General features: G+C 50.5%; 1 protein-coding gene across 3 annotated transcripts in view; it reads left to right on the forward strand.

The window, feature by feature from the left end:
• Positions 1 to 21,150, forward strand: part of LOC144159406 (locomotion-related protein Hikaru genki-like) — a 250,860-nt gene that overhangs the window by 74,649 nt on the left and 155,061 nt on the right. The window contains exon 6 of one of the 3 annotated variants that reach the window (XM_077690872.1): positions 20,421 to 20,450. The exons of the other annotated variants lie outside the window; for them this stretch is intronic. Coding sequence (XP_077546998.1) covers positions 20,421 to 20,427 — 7 coding nt within the window. The 3' untranslated portion in view covers positions 20,428 to 20,450. Of the gene's footprint in view, positions 1 to 20,420; positions 20,451 to 21,150 lie in introns of those variants that run through there. 3 annotated transcript variants of the gene reach the window in all.

Below are 21,150 nucleotides of genomic sequence, written 5' to 3' on the forward strand. Positions count from 1 at the left end.
GGTTGTCATTTAGAAGCCTGCCTACGCTGACTTTGTTCTGCTCGTCGAGAAGCGCGAATTTGTTTCGAAGAGATATTTTAATCTCCTGCGCTCTGTCCCTGGCTGATTCCATGCGTGATTTCCTAGTTTTCGCAAGTTTTCTCCTGTCTCTTTGAGATTCAGCCTTAGATTGCATCTAACCATCCTATGAGCGCTACTCCGAATCTTACTTAGAACCTACACGTCTTACACAATACCTGTGTTGCCACTTAATATGAAGTCAATTTCGCTTTTTTTTTTGTACTATCGGCACTTTTCCGTGATCATTTCCTTCTCTTTTGTTTGTAGAAGAATGTATTCTTCAACATCAGGTTATTTCTCTCTGTAAATACCACCAGTGTATCTCCTCGACTCTTGCTTTTTTCTATTCTAATGTTTTCCACCGACCTTTCTCCCATTTGCTTCTTACCAACCTTCGCGATAAAGTCTTCTATGAGAACCATAAACTTTGTTGTTACCATCTTCATCGATGATTTGAAGTCCTCGTAGAAGCTGTCGACGGCTTCATCATCATATTTGGTTGTTGGTGCATAGGCCTGTACTATTTTTAATCGGTATCGCTTGTTTGGCTTGATCACACCAGCCACGAATCTGTCGGTAATGTTGAAAAACTCCTCCACGTTTCCTGCTATTTATCTGTGGGTTAAAAATCGCACCCCGTGTTCTCTCTTCTCCTGGGAACCACTGTAGCACAGAATATGCCCGATAGTGAGCTCCATTAAGCCTTTTCGTGTCCTTCTGATTTCGCTTCACCCTATGATATCCCACGTAATGTTGGAGAGTTTCTCTAGTAGTACAGCTAAGCTTCCCTCGCTAGACACGTGCGTTGAACGTTGCCAGGCTCAAGTTCCAATGGCGGCCAATGCAGGCCCGGGCATTCTGAGCACCCTCGGCTGTAGCGCTGTTCTGACCGCTGTCTTGGACAGGTGTTTTCCAGCTGCTGGCAACAGAGGGCCGAGAGTTGATTTGTCAGTCATGGGAGGTGGCGGCCAACTACTGCACCTAACTGGCCAGATCCTCCTTTGGTGAGAGAGTGCTGTTTGTTTCCACAAAAGCCTTCTTAGCATGGCTAAACTTTGCTAGGGTAGCCTCTTAGGCATCCGGGAGGTTGGTTATTTCCGGAGCAGGCAGCACTCCATACCTGCATAACGGGCTCAGAGAGCCAGACGAAAGAGAGAGCGAGAGAGAGAGAGCGAGACAAGTTTTCCGCAGTCGGCGTTGCCGTGCACGCCTTGAGTGATACTGAGCCAGTGTTTGTCAGTTTTGCTTTTCAGACGCGCGTTTCTGATGGAATTAGGTGAGACGCTGGCTGACTGATGAGAGGTTCACTGACGTCAGGCCGTTGGAAAAGTATAGCCTCTGCTGTGCTCAAGTGTACAACTGCAAAAATAGGGCTATTTTGAAGCTCAGCTGCCAAAACAGGCCCCTGCAGGTGTATCAGCACCCTCTCTCGCCCTTTTAAGGCTATTCTATGCCGTAAAGGTGTTTATTGTGCCCATCACCAACAGCGGTGCCCTTAAGGCAGGGTTGCGAAAACGTTAGGAACCGCAGTGCTCTAATCCTGGGAACATTGTGACATCGAAAGGTGTGCAAAATTTCTAATTCCATATTCTATACATAAAAACCGATGCATATCTAGGTAGCCCTTGCTCGGGAGGTGACACCAAGTGGTTGTACTTTTTTTGTCCACTCGTTCACGAGTTATTCAAATTTACGTGATGCTACTTGTATCGCCTTCAGTCGGCATCGAATTCTTACCCCAGTAAGGACCCGGTATTTCTGACGTAGCGCTGGCTTGGAGTTTTTAACCTTCGTATCTTAGTCTCCGATGCTGCGGAAGGCCTTCTTTGGATTTTCGAACAATGTTTAACCCCTGCCTAACGAATAATTTCCTTTTTTATTTCAAAATTATCCACGCCGGCTGGGCCGGTTAGGCATGCGGTTACTGCAGTTTGTTTGATAATCAAGAATATTGAATGATAAGAATGTTCTGATAATAGAATGCTGATTGCGAAACTGTGGTTGCGTGGGCTTCCTTCTTTTGTCCCTATTTAATTTGGTGCAGTTCCAAACTAAGAAGCCTTACGGCTCCAAGTGCGTGCGGAATTCGGAATCCCTGAATGCACGCACAGTGTTGCGCTTGGTAGTCATCGAGTAGCCGCACTCGTTGTCGAGCGAAGAAACTTCTCTAATTTATTTTTGTCAGTACAGCGTACAAAAACAATGGGATTGCATTTGTAGTGGATTTTTTAGACAACTAAAGCTCCCACCACTCTTTCTGGGGTAGCCCACGTGGTCCCGTGATGTATTCCCTCGGCACAAGAAAAACTCTGCGGTTTAGTTATCTGTGACCTAGTATAAATCTGGCGACCTACGTGTATACCCAAGAGAGTAAGGTATCTGCTGGGCCATGGATCGTAGGTTGAAGGCCCGTGTAAGGAAGTTGTACCGACAGGACGGCAGCAGGATTACCTGCCAGTTCTGATATGAAATTGGAAATTGCGATCAAGTCTGTACACCAGCGTCAGCGTAGAGCGGGACCTGCGGGGAAAAGCTCGTGAGGTTGTTCTTAAACCTAAACCTGCGATCGCGTATTCTCCTTTGACGGCGGAGTGCTCGAGCGGTTATAAGTCGTTCGCTTGACCAAAATTATTGATATCTGCTCAGGACGACAGCAGGTACGGTTGCTAAACGACAAGAGAGTCTCTCCTTTTCGTGACTCTATAGCGTGGTAAAAGGGTGTTCTCCTCTGCTACCAGATGGCGTGCCCCCGAGGGCGTCCAATTGCACCAGTGACATCGGTCTACTGAAAGCAAATATACTTAACCAAACCAGCTGAAGCACACGGAATAAAAGTACTCCTTTCAACAATAGAACGGCGCTGTCCTGGCACACTTTTGGGTCTCTCCACAGCGCTATAGGTAGCTGTTCTTCGAAGATATTACCCGAGCAGGCCCTTCTGTTATTCCTAACCACGCGGCACAATCCACTCGATATAGCCCTATTACGCGCATGACTAACGCCGCTCACTTCCGCCTCCTCGCTATAATCCCCCCCCCCCCCCGCTCCCCCGCTTTCACTCTCAGCCCAGCCCTTGCATTCTACAACGGAAAACGCCCGCGTGTGCGCGATATTTCGGCGCACGTTAAAGGTCCCCCCCCCCTTCCCCGAGGCGGTCAAAATTATTGTCAAAAATAAAAAAAAAGGGTGCGTGATAGGCGCTGAGCCTGTAATTGCTAACGGCGGGGAGCGCGGCGCTGAGTTCAAACCATCGGCGGGTGGTGCAGGGTTGGCCAGGTAGTAGTAGTAAAGTCCTTTATTGGGATGGGACGGCCGGTTGGCCAGAGGGGGGAAATGGGAATAGCAGGGAGGGAGGAATAACACTATTTGAATCTTCAAGGGCCGTAGAGGATCTAATTGTCCATTGAGGATCTCATTGTCCAGTTTGAGGGACCAAATGGGTTGTAGGCCCCGGCTCACACTACTCGAGCCAGACCGCTCTCAAGGGAAAAAGTGCCTAGCGCGGCAAGGAATTGGGGGTCATGGTATGGGGGATTAGCTGGTGAAGAACCATTTGGGAGTGCATTTTCGATAATATATCGATGGTCTGAGAATGCAGTGCAGTGCCAGATTAAATGGTTTAGGTCCGTGATAGAAGTCGCTGAACAGTGCGGACAACGTGGGGGTGGTGACGTCCCAGGGTGAATCCATTTGTATATTATGTGAGGAGTGACAGCAGCGTTCGCAAGAGTCTTATTAATGAAAATTTCGGCTGGGCGTGGTAGGGAAGGGACGCCGTGTAGGTAGCCAAGCGGAGTGCTTGATGCTAGGCGGCATCGGCGGGCGTGGCGAGCGTGGTCCAGCTGCAGGCGAAAGGAGGTGGGCGAGACAGCAGCAGGGGATTGGTCATCCAGCGGAGGGGTTACGAGAAGGCTCTCCCTAGCCGCAGAGTGCGCGGTCTGGTTGCCATGTCCCTGTATCATGTGTCCCGGTATCCATGCCAGGCGAGTTTTAGTGCCATTCTGAGCGAGTATGTTGACCATAGCTTGAATCTGGTGGACGGTAGGATGGTCAGAGAAAGCCTTGTTGAACTCGTCAATAGCATTTTTGGAGTCAGTGAGAATACGAATGCGGGCAGATAGTGGAGCAGAGACGTTGTAGGCAAGATGGTCCAGTGAATGGAGAATGCCACACAGTTCGGCTTCAGTGGGAGACGGATAAAGTATATGTTTCGTAATGGAACCATCAAATTCGGGTCGTGCTGGACAATGCCACGCGAGGCCCATTCGGTGGTGGTCCAGGCTGGCATCAGTAAAGATGTCAGTTTCATCTGGGAGCTTCGCCCCCAGGATGCGACAAAGGGCTTTTTGGCGATGACACCTCCTTGCTTTGGGAATGCCAGGTCGCTGATGTGGCGATGTCAGAAGTGGCCTTTCCCAGGGGGCAGGCGGTGCCGGACTCAGTGGTGGTGGCAACATGGTTCGAGCATCCCACGCTGCGAGCGCCGCTCCCTGACCCGTAAGAGATCGACGTTGTTCGTGTTGGAGGGCAGCTTCAGAAAGCAGGGCTTCCACAGGAGGTAGAGGAGCGGCCTTTTTAGAGGGCATCTATACGGGTATGTCGCGGCAAACCAGTTATTGTTCGGAGCGTGGCCCTGTGTAGTACTGCTAATTGCTTCTTGTGACTGTTTGAGAGGGTATATACAGGGGCGCCGTAGAGAAGGCGGCCTAGAGCCACTGCTCGTGCTAGGGTAATGCAAGCCGCTTGTTGGGCCCCTCCGTACTTATTTGACATTCTAGAGATTATATGAAGCATTGGCTTCCAGGTACATCGAAGTTGCTTTATCCAGCACTGTGCGCTGTTGTGACTGGCCAATGGGATACCCAACAGTCTAATTTTGCCGCACATAGACCTAATTGGTGTGCCCGACAGATAGATGGTGTGGTGCATATCAGGAGGTATCTTATGCCGTCCGTGCACCACCAAAAACTCTGTTTTTTCAGGAGCCAAGTCTAGCCCTAACGTTGGAAGGTTCGACGTGAGGCTGTGAGCTGCGGCCTGCAACTCAGTGATCATGTCTTCAGTTGATGTGTAGTCTGCAGCTTCGGTCCATACAGTAAGATCATCAGCATAGATCGCGAAGCGTGCAGCAGAATCCTTTTCTAGTTGCCGTGCTACACGGGCCATTGCCAAATTGAAAAGCGCAGGTCCAAGGATAGAGCCTTGAGGCACGCCCCTGTCCAGGTAATAGGTCTTGGGGCTCCATCCTGGGTGCGTGGCGCTCAGACGTATGGGGCGGTTGTCTAGAAAGGACCGGATCCAGTTTTGGGCTCGCTGGCTTGGGAATGCTTGTGCCAATTCTGTAAGGATTGCAGTTTGGCTCACGCGATCAAACGCTTTACGCATGTCAATGGCAAGGACATAGTCGGGGTTGCCTGCTGTGGAAGTGCGATTGATCACTCGTCGCAGCAACCATAAACAGTCGTGGGTACCCAGGTGTGGTCGGAAGCCAGTTTGTGATGGGTGGAGCCATGGCCGGACGTATTCCATGTAGTGTTTCATGCGATTATTTATGAGGCGCTCTATGAGTTTGCAGATTGTTGGTGTCAAGGAAATGGGCCGAAGGTTAGTCATGTTGGAGGGGTCTTTGTTAGGCTTTGGAATGGGATGGACGAGCGTGAGCTTGAGGTTGTCCGGAACGGTTCCTGTAGCCCAAAGGTCATTGATAACGTCCAGAAGCACTAGGTGGGTAGCTTCAGCCAGGTTGCAAAGGTGCTGCCAAGTTAGCCCATCATGGCCCGGCGCCGAACGTGGTTTGCCTTGGTGGAGGGCAGCTTGGAGCTTCGCAAAAGTGAAGGGGAGATCTAGCTCCTCAACAGGCTCCGATACTGATATGTTGGGTAGAGGGGGATGAGGAGTGACGGAAGCGTGGGGAAAAAACGTAGTTATGAGCTGCTGTTCTACAGCTTCAGGGGTGTCCTTTAGAGTGAGTGTGGAGAACAGCGTAGACTTATGCTTGCGCTTGCCGGACATACCACGGTACACCTGCCATAACTTGGAGAGGCCGCGTTCCTTGCCGAGTCTTGCGCAGAGGCTTTGCCATTGTTCGTTGGCGAGCGAGCGTTGGTATTCCCTAATTAGCTTCTATTGTTTTCTTATCTTGAGGAGATCACGGTGACGTTTCCCGCTAGCAAGGTACCGGGTGGTAAGAGTTTGAGCTCTCTTCCACAGGTTCGCCATGTGGGCGTCCATAGCCGGGGTTTTGTCGTCACAGTCAATGTATTCACCAGACAGATCTTTGGCTTCCTGAAAAGTAGTAATGATCTGTTCGAGTGATTGAGGCGTGGACGAAGAGGACATGTGCCGGTAGGTTGTCCAATTGATTCGGGATAGGCGCTGGCGTGTTCGGAAGCGTTTTCCGTTAAGAGTGATGAGAATAGGAAAATGATCGCTGCCCCACGTTGTTGTAAAGGGGCTCCAGTCCCTGACAATGCCAGGCGAAGCTAAAGTAAGGTCCGGGGAGGAGTTCTGTTGCTTGGGATGTAGGCCAATCCGCGTGTGTTGCATAGGATCATTGATGATGATGAGGTTACAGTCTTCCGAGGTTTCCTCGAGGCGGGCACCGCGGCCATCTGTTTGGGCGTAACCCCAGGTCGTACTTTTGGCATTAAAATCTCCGCCGATAATTATCGGTGTTCTCGGATATTTAGATACCAAGTGCCGAAGCCAGTTGTACGCAATAGATTTTTGAGAGCCAGTTGCTGGTCTGTAATAAACCGAGGCTGCAATCAGTGGCTTGCCGTCCGGGAGGCGAAGGTGGACGATGACAGCCTCATGATGTTCTGAATTTTGGCCAGGGACAGAAATTTTGTAACAACCCAGGTCTGATCTGACCAGGACCGCCGTTTGTTCAATAATTGAGGGCGTGCATTGTGGTCTACGGCCTGGGCCCTTTCTCGTAATTGAAGGTTCTGTAAAAGTCGTAAAGCCATAGACTTGAGGAGTGACCCGCGTTTCCTGAAGTAGAATTAAGAAGGGTGAAATGTGAGGGGTGCGGTTTGACAGTATGGAGCTGGTTTGAGTAAAACTACGGCAGTTCCACTGTAGTATCTTAAGGGAGTGCTTCATTGAGTCAGTGCGTTTCTTGGTGCAACCTTTCTAGGGGGCGGTTCAACCTCGTTGGGCAGTCCCGGGAGTTTACTGGTAATTAATTGCAGCATGGCCTTTGTTTCCGAGGCGTAACTGTCGGAAAGAGCACGGAGCCTTTCTATATCCGTTTGGCGTTCACGCCGTTCCTGTTGAAGATCCGCGCGAATGAACTTAAGGATTTGCATAAAATCCGTACTCTCCTTTGGATGCTGTTGAGATGTCGGGGTTCGTTTATTGCTAGCACTGCGACTACGGCGCTGGGTCGTCGAAATGTTCGGGCGCATACGTTGCGCTGATTTCGGAGGAAGCTTGGATGAATCAGTCTTTCGTTGTAGCTGCGACTGGTGAGGAGTACCCTGACGGAGCGTGGCAATCTCCTCCTTGAGTTGCGCGTTCTCCTCTCGCAGCTGACGGAGTTCAGAGCGCAGGCTGTCCAGCTGTGCCAAAATAGCCTCATTAATAGAGGTCGCGGCTGAGGTCGCATCTGACTTCACAGTTTGGGATTGCATCCCGCTTTCTGGAGCAGATTTAGATTGTCCACGTACGCAGTCCGCCCAAGAAACCCCGTCCTGAACGCGCTGAGTGTGCTGTCGCGGGATCGCCTTTCTGCTGGCACACTTCGGGTCTAGGGCCAAGTGGCCATCTTCTTTACAGGCCACACAGAAGAGCGTACGTTCACAAGGCTCTTCCTGATTGTGGGTGCGGCCGCAGTTTCTACAGACTGGTTGCTTGGGGCAGTATTTAGCCATGTGTCCGATGTTATGGCAGTTGAAGCAGACCATTCGCTTAGGGGCGTATGGACTAACCCGTACGATGGCCATGTAATATTTGACCACTCGAGGGAGTGTAGGTGAATCGAAGGTGAGGACTGCTCGATTGGTCTTTCCAATGCGTTGGACAGCCAAGATGTCCGCCTGCTCGCAGCGAAGCCACTGAAGAATTGTTTCATTTGAATCACCTGCTTCAACTGTGATAACCCCGCGGGATGTATTGGGACGATTTGGAGATGCCTTGATTTCAACAGGGACGATGATCTCTTGGGAGTGATGCATAAAGCGGACATGAGTGGTAGCCGTTAGCTTGGAGGCATGTGCAGGATCGTACACAGTCAGTTGGATGCTGTTACCTGCTACATCATATCGATGAGCTGCGAGCTCAGCTAGTTCCGATGAGGGAGCTGATGCGCCGATAAGCATTGCTAGTGCGTTTTTGGGAATATCTTTAACGCTTATTTTCGAGAGCGGTCTTAGCAAGAGCAAGGAGCGGGGCCTACTTACCCGATCCAGTCTCGTGATGGCCGTTTTCTTGTTTGGCTTGACACGTGTCCAGGTTTTCCAGCCGCCGGTTGGATCGTCGTCGGCTTCTTCGTGGTCCATTTGGGTAGAACAGCCTTCTTCTTCGACGTATTCATTACTGGTCTGGGTTCCCACTGGTGGCTCAATCATCGCGGGCTGTTGGGTGCCGATTTGAAGAAATGGAGGCCGGAGAATGTTGCCGGTGTGCGACATGAGGCCTGGCGCGAAAGGAACGCCACGAGCAAGTTCTCCCGCGAGCCCCGCGGAGTAGCTGGCTCGAGCGCTGGCGCCGCGTTGATGCACGTAGGCTTAGCGGCAGCGATGCACAAAAACCATTATAATTGTCCAGTCTCTAATCGAGGGTGGTCGAAACTGGTATGTACGGGTAGACGGTAACTTGAAGAATCGCTTGGTCACTCGTAAAGGCTGGTCCTTTGAGCAAAACTCACGGTTTGACGAAGTGAACCGGGAGCCGATGCGAGACACGTTGGCTGGCGTTCGGGCACGTGCCTGAAAGGAGCGGTTGGCCAGGACATGGGCGTACCCGGGAACGGTACCCGGGTGAGCGCGTTTGCTAGGGTGTTTCTGCACACGCCAGCGTTGCCAGAAGCCCAAACCAGTATGAAACGTGGCCGAGGATTCAAAGTAAGCATCGAAGTGACGAAGTCAGTGGTGTGTGAGTGGGCCTCATGGTGAGCGAAATTACGAAGAGCTGACTGACAGTCGGAGAAGATACATACGCGCGTGGTGGTAGGAACAGTGAGAGAAGCGTGCTCTATTAAAGACGATAGTCTTTTTTGGGCTACTTAAACCCATAAATTTTGGCCTGTCTGTCTGTCTGTCTGTCTGCCTGTCTGTCCGTCTGTCTGTGACTCGATTCAGCCACCCGGCCAAAGTAAAATGGACACTGCGCAATAGTCTTATATACTCACAGCCAAATGTAAACGTCTAAGCCCGGTTTGTATGTTCATACTTGCGAACTTTATTCAACAAAAACAAGACATTACGCAAATATAAGACCGGAAATCAGTACACACCGGTATTTACAGTGTTCCTTTATTAAAGCATCGATGATACGTAGCAGGTGATGTTCGTGCAATCGAGCTCTTCGGCTGGCGACCTGGCGCAAGAGCCGGGAAAGCTGAGGGATCTGATTGTGGAGTGTCCGCAGAGTCGGTACAGAGCTGCTCGCATAATGTAAGATGAGACCGAGGATCCGGAGTGTGCCAACGTGCGGGATACGGCAGCGCATCTGGTCAAGCTTATCTCCAGGCCCCCGGAGCGGTGCGTGGGTGGCCAGGCTCGGAGCCGTGTCCTGTTACATCAAGGCCTTCAGATAAACGCCGAAGCCGGCATCGTGATATGCCAGTTCTCCCTCCTTTACGTGCGCGGCCGCTAGAAAGATCAGTCCCAGCTTTGCGGCCAAACGTTGGACAAAAAATAAGCTGAGCAAAAGTGTCGCACTGTCTGAAGACGTCTGCTTGTTCCAGTCTGCACGTATAAATGGACAACGCGCCATCGCAGTGCGCATCGAGCGATGGCGAGCGTCGCGGAACTCTCGAACGCCGGGTTTTTGGCAGCGCTGGTGCTTGTGCTTCTGGACTCTACAACGATTGGAGGAATACAGTTGCAGTGCATCGTGGTTAGTAACGCACAGGTGATACTCGAAGGACGTTCGAGATCATTGGTGGAAGCGGGAGGAAATCGGGAGTCTTTACGTCGTTGTGAGTGCGGTAAGGATGTGTTGAACACACTAGAAGAAATTCAACACCGTTTAAAATCGCTCGGAGATCCGGCAAGAAAACTTGAAGCGCTTAAATTCAGAGTGACTCAACTCGAAACATCTTGGAACGATGTGGAAGTCCTCAAAAATGATGTTACCTCAATACAGAAAGACATTCAAACGCTTAAACAGGGGCTAAACGAAGGACCACACTATTTGCTTCCGTCCCCACCACGACCGAGTCTGGACGAGGTAATAAAAAAGGTTGATGCGGAAGAAGACAATATCCGGCGGCTAAAAATGGAAGTTGCTGAGATGAAAAGTTACCGTGGTGACCTACGCGAGTCGTTCGAGCGGATGAAAAGAGAAGTGGCCAAGGAGAGGTCAGAGACAAACCTAACTGTTGCTTCCGTTCATGCAAGAATCGACAGTCTGGACAGAGCTGGTCAGCGCGTCATTGGAATATTACGGGCATGGAAATCTTTCAGTGATAATTTTACAATCGACCAGAAGGATGTTGCGGAAGCACAGGAGGTGTTCACAAGTGTTTCGCAACGAATGGATGATCATATCGAAGATGAAGGCACAAAATTTATGATTCATTCTGTACGCGTACCACGTGAGGAAATCTGAGAAAATATTTCACAGCCGAACGCCACCGCAGAGTACGTAGCCGGTAGAGTGAGTGAAAGCGGTCCTAGTACTGCACATAACACTTGGCAGGTACTCTCAAGAGAGCGAGGAATCGCAATGTCTTTTTGGTGAAGACGTGAAGACAATTGATTTCGTTGAAATCGAAGAAGGGTTTTCATTTATACCGAGTGGTGAAGAAGTGGCAGCATGTGCGAAGTTCGAGTCCACCAACGACCCCTTATCACCAGCAGTATCAGCACCATGCTCCAGGTTTCTCAACCGCACTGAAGACGCATCAGTCGGAAGCTCGGAGAGGGTTAGAGAACGGCCTTTGGAGCGTGCCTTTGGAGTGTTGAGAGAACGGACATTGGAGCGTGCTATGAGCTTGTTGGCTGCGCACTTCTTAGACCTCTAGAAGAGCATGGCAGCCAGAAGGTTGGACGATAAGGTTACAGCGCTCGAACGACATGCCGCTAAGGTGGATGCAAGCCTCTCGAATCTTGGCCATCTCGTGTCCGCCTGCGAGGGAAACGTCACCAGGGCTTTGGACGCTACGCAAAGCGCAATCTCCAACTTCACCGTGCGAATCGAAGATATCTTGCAAACATTTGGCGCTCAGGAATTCGTGAACGTCACGAACCATACCGCAAATCTTCAGAACAGTGTGGGCGTTTTTCGAGACAGCATCGAGTCGGTGCGGGGCAAGCTAAAATGTATGGAGCTCTATCTTGCCTCGTTCGCTGAAAACTTTACATCATTTCGTCAGGAACCGAAGGACAACGTGGGAAGTATCGAGAACAGCTTACTGACACCGGGTGATTCGGCAACGAGCGATGCAACACAAATGCGGAATAAATCACGCAAGTTTGAAGGAAAAAATCACTTAATCAAGACCTGGTTCAGGGAGTTGGACGGAAGGTTTGAAGAAACTGCATCTTTGATAAACCGGCTGAATGCGGCGCTATATACCCTGAACATCAGCTTAAGGAAGCTAACTAAGGATTACAACAGTAGCATCGCCAATACAGACCTTCTGCTTCGAGAAAAAATGAATGAACTCAAACGGGCCTTGACCGTCGAAACAGAGCATGTGAATGTAATCGTGCAGAACATGAAACAAGCGGCTGATCAGCTGCCTGTGCACTACGGGGGGCATCCTGGTAGGAAATGTGTTCCACCATTTTAAATGTTCTGGGGAATTTGGCGAATTGAAATCGATCATTTACTAAGGTTATGCGGCTATAAATATTTAAAGCCATAAAATCTGTCGTGCTCCCGCACTACTACTGTTTTACAGCGAAGTGCTTGTGTACAAAGTCAAAACTTAGAGACCTGCCTGTCAGCATGCAGGTCTCCACGTAAACTAGGCAGCCTAGGCTTCACTACTACGTACTACGAGCCTAACGTAGTGAGCGTTAATAATCAACACTGGGTTGCCTAATTTATACCCTATCTTAGGATAAACTGCTAAGGCAATACAATATCGCATGCATGATTGCGGCAGTTGCCGCTGAGTTACAATTATTTTTACGCGAGTTTCTCTACTTGACGTTTGCACCATCCATATTTAAATTTAATTTTATCCTGCACGGTTGTCAGGTGATGGTTATACTGTACTCTGCTTACTGGGCCAAGGCAACGTAACATACCTACACACTGTCCCCATTTTGTAATTGGCAAATATGTATCCCCGCTATAATTTTCAACACAACAATTTGTATATTTTCGTAATTCTAAAAAATTCAAGTTTTTACTACCATGAATAATAATAGTTACACATAAGGACGCCCGTATATTACGTGACAGCTCAATAAATTGAACTTCCCACGTGACTTTCTCGATTTAACGCCGACTTGCGTTTGGCAATAAATGCTCGTCAGCAGTTTTCGGTCGCTTTTAAAGTAGGGGTGTGCGAATATCAATTTTTTAATTTCGAAGCGAATTCGAATAACAAAAACAAAGTTCTAATCGAATGGAATATTTTTCGAATATTTTTCGAATACGAATACTTATTGTTTTTTGTAAAATTAAAGTTTTCACCATCTAGAGACACAAAAACTGCAACTTTATTGCAGAACAAATCACACAAAGTAAAATTAGGAATTACACAATACCATTGCACTCAGCAGGCTAAGGTCTGCACTCACTTAAATGTTAACATGGAGAAAGGTTAACTGCTCGACATGTTCGGGGAGCAGTGACAACCTCCTGCTCGTCACGACTCCACCAGATACCGAAAACAGCCGCTCATTTGAGACACTAGTGGCTGGCATGCCCGAGCCCGTGCACATTTCTGCTCGCTGATACAGTAAAATCTCGATGATACTAATCTCGGGGGACCGCGAAAAATATTCGTATCATCCTAAATTCGTATGAACCAACACAAACCAAAAACATTCCCTCGCACTTCCCCGAGGGGGAGAGTGTGTAAGTGCGAATGCACGTTTGCATTCTCACTTAAAAGAAAGATGCATTTATTCACAGACACCTATTTGTGTTGTCGTTGTACTTGATTGCTAGAAGGATCGCTTTGTGGTCCGTGAAATGGACCGTCAAAGGGTCTTGGAGGACGGTGCGGACTTGGCAGGTGAAATGGTCGTGCAGGATTGTATTTCACTCGTTGTTGGTGGTACCGTTGCCTGCGAACTATCCGCCACCATCGGTCGCGCCGTTGCTAGGCGCGCTCCCCTCCGCTCCGCTCCGTTACTAGGGGAGAGGAGGCGCCCGATCGCTGAACGGTTGCTGTTAAAACTTGCTGAGAGATATCTGATAAAAAGGAAGCGTTTTACATAGTTATCTCAGCTTTGAAATTTCGTGTCAGTACTCCATTAAGCGGGTGCATTAGCCCTTCTCACGCCCGATTCCTGGTCAATCCCTCACGTGGGTATGTGCCATGAGGAGGCGCCCAACACCCGCAGTCACTGAGCGGAGAGAGGAGGGGGAGAGTAGCGCGCGCCCATCTCCCCCCGTTGCTAGGGAAGACGAGGAGGAAGACGAGGAGCGCGCGCACCCGCAGCTGTTGCTATGCGGACTACGGCGGCGGACGATTCAGGCTCGCTTAAGAAGTGCATTCGCACTTAAAAATTGGGCGCTGAAAAACGTTTTCGTTTATTTCTTTTCTTACTTTCGCGTGAAGAAATTCGCGATTTTTTCTGCTTTTTTAAACCCCCATGTCGCAAAGCAGTCCTTTCTGGAGCACGTAAAGCTTCGCTCTCTTCTCCTCACTCGCTGTGCCCAAGCTCGCTACACCCCGCAACAGTCAAGCGTGAACCGCATGGTGCATTTTTGCATGCGATTCGCTCGCCTCGGCTCTGCGAGCGCCGTATTTTCACGCCCGCATCGACGATTTCGCGCCCGCGGTAGCGCCTACCTCGGTCAGAAAATGACGTACGACGCGCGCGACAGAATGGAGGAGCCTGACTACTTGCGATGAGATCGAGCCAGCCGGCTTGGCTCCGCCGGAGATAGTTAGGCTTAGCACCCCGGCAAATATTTTATGGGCGCTTTCACTAGCAGCGCGGATAATGTTTTATAGTACCGTTTTCGCATGCATTATCAGCTCTTTTACCGCACAAGCAACTTCGTGTCTCCCTTGAGCCGCATTTTAAAGAGCGGTTAGAAGCGGTCGCTCGAGCGCCCGCGCCACTTCGCGGCTGGAGCCGACGCCATGTTGACGCCGCCGGCCGTGCTGCGCGCAGCGTAGGGGCGGTTTCGCGGCGGTGTCAGCGCGCGCTGGGCGTGCGCAGAGTGTTTTCGCGAGCAGAAAACAACAGTCCGGCTGTTTCTGGAGAAAGAGTGACAAACAGGGGAGCGAGAGCCGTCACTAGCCGCGTTTACATGAATGCAACAGAATGCGATAGCAGCGCGTCAGATTTAGCGCATCACAAATAATGCTATGCGCTAGCGTTTACATGTAGCGCATTACCCCTGGTGCGATGGTGGCGCCATACGGTGTTGCACATCGAAGGGAAAGCAGCGTTTCTGGCGCCTCCAAAGCTTCCGGAACGGCTGGTTCTGTTCTTTTTTAAAGGGACACTGAAGTGAATTTGTCAAGCTCCCGTTTTTGCTTGCACTGCGTAGACTGGCTCAAATTAGCACACTTTTCGTCGTTTATCCGGTTGACAAATCGGTAATTATTTTACAAAGCGCGAAAGAAGAAAAACTACCATGCGCGGTTTGCGGCGGCCGCACCAACTAAGGCTGTGAAGTTAAGAGGAGGGGCGCCGTGATTGGACGATGCCCAAGGTTAGCAATCACACAAGTTTCGGTTTCGGTTTCGGTTCTGTAAAACATAACCAATGGCTTTGTTGGATGGGCATTCTCAATATCTCAGTAATCATCGTACCGCGCTTCTTCCATGTTGTCGGCTGTAAAATGCACAAGATAAGCCTCCCAGGACGGCTTGTAGTCGTAACATTCACTAGCCGAGACCTACGCAGTGCATGAACGCCCTCCGAGTACCCGCAGACGCCCAAATGTCATGCGCTTTTCCCCCATATTTGGAGCTTGCCTCCCTCATGCCTGTATCGTAAAAAGCGTGTTCGCACCAGGCCAAGGGTCTGTTCATTCTGGCCTGTGCCCACTGCCTGCAAGCAGTCGGTGCTTATGGCAACAGCACGCCAACGAGAACTCGCTAGCGCGCCAGTGCCAGCCTGCGCGCGTTTTGTGAACTAGTTCGTGTAGCCATGAACGTTGCGGCCCCAAAAAAGGTGAACTCAATATAGAAAACATCGGCGGAAAACAAAAAAGCTAACTGACAAAAAAAAAAAAGCACGTACCCGCGGGGATTCGAACTCGTGACTCGCAAAAAATTTGCGGTGAAATCCTAGCGCCCCAGACTGCTAGGCCACGGAGCGGTTTTTTTTTTTTTTACTTAACAAAACCAGGTTTATTTACATCATAAATATGTACAGGGCAAGGCACAGGGCAAATATGTACTGGGGAAGACACACTACTATACATGCTGCTGCCTTTGTTACATTGTTGATGCCACTTTCCTGACTGGCGTGTTACGCTGTTCAATAGAAATCACACTCATACGCTATAGAGATCACATTTACGGGTAAAAAAGGAAAAAGGGGGAGTTGTGTTTCGTTTCAGCCTAGCCTGTTGCTGGCTTCATATCCACTTAAAGCGTTCCAGCTCCTTTGTTTTAAAAGCTACCGTCGCACGGCAGCAGCGCGCAAGGGCTTGTCCTAGTTCTGAGTCTGAGTCGGGTGCCCCGAGCGAGCTGACGGTCCACTCCATCTTGTGGACGAAATGCCTCCACGCTGGCTTCGGGGTGGGGGTACACTCCACCGCATCCACTCGCGCACGCCACAGTGCGTGTATGCCAAGGGTAATGACGCATTCGCACAGCTCCGAGTGTTCTATGGGTACGTCCAGGTAACGGAGACCTGCCCAGTCAATGTCCCAGTGGACGCCCAGAAAACACTGCACCTCGTCCCAGAAATAACGTGCAGTGTTGCATTCTAGGAACACATGCTCCGCCGTCTCCAACCTCCCGCACAGGAAGCAGCCCGCACCGCGCGGCAGAAAGAAGCCACGTTCTTCCTGTCGTGATCCCACCGGTAGCACCCCGAAGTGGAAACGGCAGAAAAAGTTTTTCGTCCCAGTCGGAATCGGCAGGCACATGATTCGCTTTAGTACGCCCCGCTTAGCCGCCTCGACTGGTGGCTGTCGGTACAGGGGTGGGGGAAGGAGCTTTGCGAGAAGGTCGCGGTATAGCCGGCGGGGCTTAACTGCTAGGAGGTAGTCCCATGAAAACTGCTGTTCCAGTAGGGCGATGGCGCCAGCGATTTCTCTATAGAAAGGGGCGGCTCGCGCGCCATGGTGCAGTTGGACAGTTGTGACCTGCCACTTTGATATGTGGGCAGAGCCGATTGACTGGATTGCTCCACGGAGAAAAGGGTCGGACTGGTCTCGGAAATATATAAAACGTTGGACTGTCAGCTTAATCTCCACGTGGACCAGACCTAGGCCGCCGGCATCTAGTCCCCAAAAGAGATTTGTGCGTCTCATAGGCTCGTACGAGGAGCGCCAGACGAAGACCGCCCATTGTCGGTGCAACTTGTTCACCGATTTCTTGTCGATGGAGGTGACTCGCGCCGAGTATAGGGTAGCCGGGTACACTACGACGTTGCAGATGTGTGCTCTGGCGACCAAGGCGATGTGGCGTGTTCTCCATGGTTGCAACTTGGCCTCCGCTGCCGTTAGCCTAGGTCGCCATCTGGCTGCGTTGGCTTCCCATAGGGCCATGTTCACGCCCAGGTAGCGGTGTATTGAATCCTTCCAGCGAGCGCCGCAGAAGCTGGGGGGCTTGAGTTCCCATTCACCCAGCCAGTACCCCTCCGATTTGGAGAGGTTTAGCTCCGCTCCAGAGAAGCGGCAGAAGCGACGTGCGAGCTCTGCGACCTCGCTCACCTGGGTTCGTGATGTGCAGACGACGGCGATGTCGTCCGCATATGCTAGCACGCGGAGTTCTTCATTCCCGAGGACCAGTCCCCTGATCGAATTGGTAGTAGCGATCATTCGACAGAGCGGTTCCAGATAGAGCACGAACAAGACAGGAGACATTGGACATCCCTGGCGGACCGACCTGCTGACCTCTATGGGTGGTCCGAGTGCTCCCCCCAACATCACACTTGTTGTGATGTCTGCGTAACACGTTTCTAGCCATTTCATCATTGTTTCCCCTATCCCGCAGTGCTGAAGTAGAGCGAAGAGAAATGTCCGATCGACTTGATCGAAGGCCTTTCGAAGATCCAGTTGCAGTATCGCAATAGGCATCACGCCCATCTCTGCAGCCTCGCAGGCGGTCCTCATCCGATGTAAATTGGTGTTGATTGAGCGACCTTTGAACCCGCAGGTTTGATGCTCACCAACCACGCCTCGGAGGGCCATCTCGAGGCGTCGAGCTAGGATCGTAGCGAGTATCTTATAGTCGGTCGATAGGAGTGTGATTGGGCGAAAGTCGGTTACGGCCGGTAAAGCTTTGGAGCTGGTCTCTTTGGGGATCAGAACGAGGTGACTTTGCCGCATGGAGGGAAGGAGCCGACCTTCCTGCCTGCATTTATCAAAAACGGTCACTAGAATGGGGCCCAATTCTTTTCGAAACGCCCGATAGAATTCGGCGATGATGCCGTCCGGACCTGGAGACTTGTTCTTAGGGAGTTTTTTGATTTCGCGGTCTACCTCCCACGCGGTTATAGGCGCGTTGATTAGGTCTTTTGCGTCGTCCGGCACTGAGGGTAAGGAAGAGAGTACCTCGGTGGGCACGCCGTCTGGCGTCGGTCTAGACCGGAAAAGGTCTTTAAAATAGTCGCAAAAGGCTGCCGCCACTTCCTTCTGCCCCTGCGCGACTCCGCCACCGTGGCTGACCTCGTTGATCTTTTTGCGGGCGATGCGCTCGCGCTCGAAAGCTCGGAAGATCTTGGACGGCTGCGCCTCGTACTCGACCCTCTGCTCGCGGCTGCGGACAAGGGCGCCCCAGTATCGCCGCTCTAGCTCACTCCGGAGCTCTTCTTTAGTTAGGCCAGAGTCCTTCATTGAAGGACTCTGGTTAGGCGGATGTCTTCTCGGAACTCTCCCGGCCGTTCTTCGTCCGCCTCGATGAGGCCACGGAGGGTCTCCATAAGGCGCCGCTCGTTGGCTCTCTGTTCGGCCGCCTCACGCCTACCTATCTCCATGGCTACTTCCTTAACCGTGGTTTTGAAACTTTCCCACGCGACATCATCATCTAAGTTGTCTTCCAAGATCTTCAAGGCCTCCCTTACCCTTACGGTGAAATCAGGGTGTTCGACGCACTTCGCGTTCATTATCCAGCGACTGCCACGGAGCGGGACGCGAATGCCTTGCTAATACAGGGTATATATTGTACAACCGGTTTACACTTTTATTTAGTTTTGGCATTTCAAGCCGCTTAGGTGACTATTTGTTGTACTGCGATCGTGCAGTAATCGTCGCCCGAGTTTCCACAGTAGCTCACGTCTAGCAATTGCATTTCGCAGACGGAAAAGCGTTCGCAGATGCGTAGTCGTGCTGCAGACCGCTGTGCTTGTTCGCCCAGCGCAAAGAAGTGCTTCCCGCGCCCTAGTTTTACGCTGTACGGTAAAAATATCAGTTGATTTTATTTCCTTAGTACCTATATTGACTTCGCTGACTCTTCTCCCGCCTTCAAGAGGCCTTATATTTTCCTACTGGCGTACCAGTCAGCGAAGCGTCGCATGTGCAGCGCTTGTGTGAAGCGACCTTGACTTGGAGCTAGATACAGTGTACAAACAAACCAAGTAAAGAAAGGCACATTCTTCCATTCACAAACGTGTCCTGGCTTCGTTTCAACTAAGCGAACGAATTGCGACCAAGCAATTTTTTTTAACCTCCTTGATTGCGACGACCCGCCGGCGGCCGGCGGACGAGGCGCTGGGCCGACTGACTCTGTCGGCCGGGGAGCCGTGCAGTAGCGCAGCCGTGGCGCAGCCAATTGCCAGCTCATCCCCTCCTGACGTCACACGAAAACGCCACAGAAAATGGGCGAGCGTAAAGAGAGGAGGACAGCGTTTTCGAATTAGTTTTTCTACTAAATAAAATCGCGTAAACGCGCCTAGAGTGGTCGAAACATGGCCTGGGGACTCCGGACTACAATTTGCGCTAGTAATCCCGCAATGTTTACATATCACTTCAGTGTCCCTTTAACGACTCGCATTTTCTGGCGTCTTACACTCGATTTAGACGTTTTTAAATGCAAAGCTGCGTTTGCAGGGCTTACTTTTCTTGTCGACATAATTTCTAATGCGATGCGCTCGCGTTTACATGCACTTCCAAAGTCGACTTACGCGTCTCAATCCACCCCGGTCTGGCGCATTTATGCGACGCGCTTTCCTAGCGCATTAGCCCCGTTTACATGGATGCGATGCGCTCGAAAATTGATGCGATGCGATGCGATGCGCCACTTGTCGCATTCATGTAAACGCGGCTCGTTCGGCAGTCGGGTGCCTCGCCGGCTCGTTCGTATTTTCCGCCGGGCCGCGCAGGTCCGTTCGTAACAGCCGAAATGTTTCCCATTGCAAACAATGCAATTCCGCCGGGACTTTTCGGAAATTCGTATCATCCCGAAATTTGCACCCCCAGAATCGTATCATCGAGAGTCCACTGTAACTACGAATAAACACCGATACAGTCTGCGAAAGCACGTACCGTTCGCCGTGTATATGCTTTGCGACTTTGCTGCTGAGACACGATCTGAATTTATTTTTTTTTTTTTTAGTTTTGGGTGGTTCGAATATTTCGAACAATAAAAGTGTCGTTCGAATCAAATCGAATACCAAAAAAAATCGAATCGAATATTCGAAGTTTCGAATATTCGCACACCCCTATTTTAAAGTAAAAGTTGTGCCTGACATTTGTTCTAGTTCAAACCTGCCCCCATGAAATGTCTCGGACTTGAGACAAGAGACTATCTGCGGAACTACCTGTTTTTGTTTGAATGTCTTTCAACGACATTTTAATTGCTTATTTGCAAAAAGCCAGTGAACCGCTTCACAAGCGAAGTTTAGTGATACGACATCCCCCCTACTCTGCAGACGATAGCAAGGGCTGTCCAGGTATAAAGCCTAGTTCAGAAAAGTAGAAAAAATAGCGAAAAGGGGCGAAGTGTGCAACTCCCTGCTTTTCCCCCAAAATGCAGATTTTTGGGGATACACCATGAAATAGGAGAAATATAAATACGTAGCGAGAAGCTCAGAACCGTGTAAAGCCCTGAATTTCCACAAATATGCAGATTCGCCGGAAATTCCAACTGCAATCGTTAAAGCAGCGTAAATGGAGATTATTGATGGAACAAACTTTTGAAAAACAAAACATTTTGCTGTAAAGAACTTACCCTATTCACAAGCGGCATAAGAATGCTACGCATTCATGGGCAATTCTCTCAATTTCCGCAGATTTGTTTTATGCCTCTGTAAGCCCATTTTAAGAACCTAACTTATTATACGGCTGTTTGCAACCAATTGACTCGCGCACTAGAGCGGATTGTTTTACTCGCATTAGTTCGCTCTAACTTGTACCTTTGGTGTCCTGCGCCAATATTAGTGCGAGCGTGAGCCACCTTGGCGCCCGGCCGTGAAACAGTGGCGCGCGTGCATATTTTGACCGGGCGGAATTGGGTAATTTCCTGTTTGCATGTTCTAACACTTTCTCCGCAGAAAAGTTTGTGCCACCGGAAGGCGCTTGCCGGCGCCCGTCCATTCCTCCAGGCTCGGTGATCCTCCCAGACCAGAAGTGGTACGAAAGCGGCTCCTAAGTGAACCTTTA

Source organism: Haemaphysalis longicornis, unplaced genomic scaffold (genome assembly GCF_048455015.1).
Source record: "Haemaphysalis longicornis isolate Haplotype H1 unplaced genomic scaffold, Haemaphysalis longicornis Haplotype H1 scaffold_10, whole genome shotgun sequence".
NCBI classification, from domain to species: Eukaryota; Metazoa; Arthropoda; class Arachnida; order Ixodida; family Ixodidae; genus Haemaphysalis; species Haemaphysalis longicornis.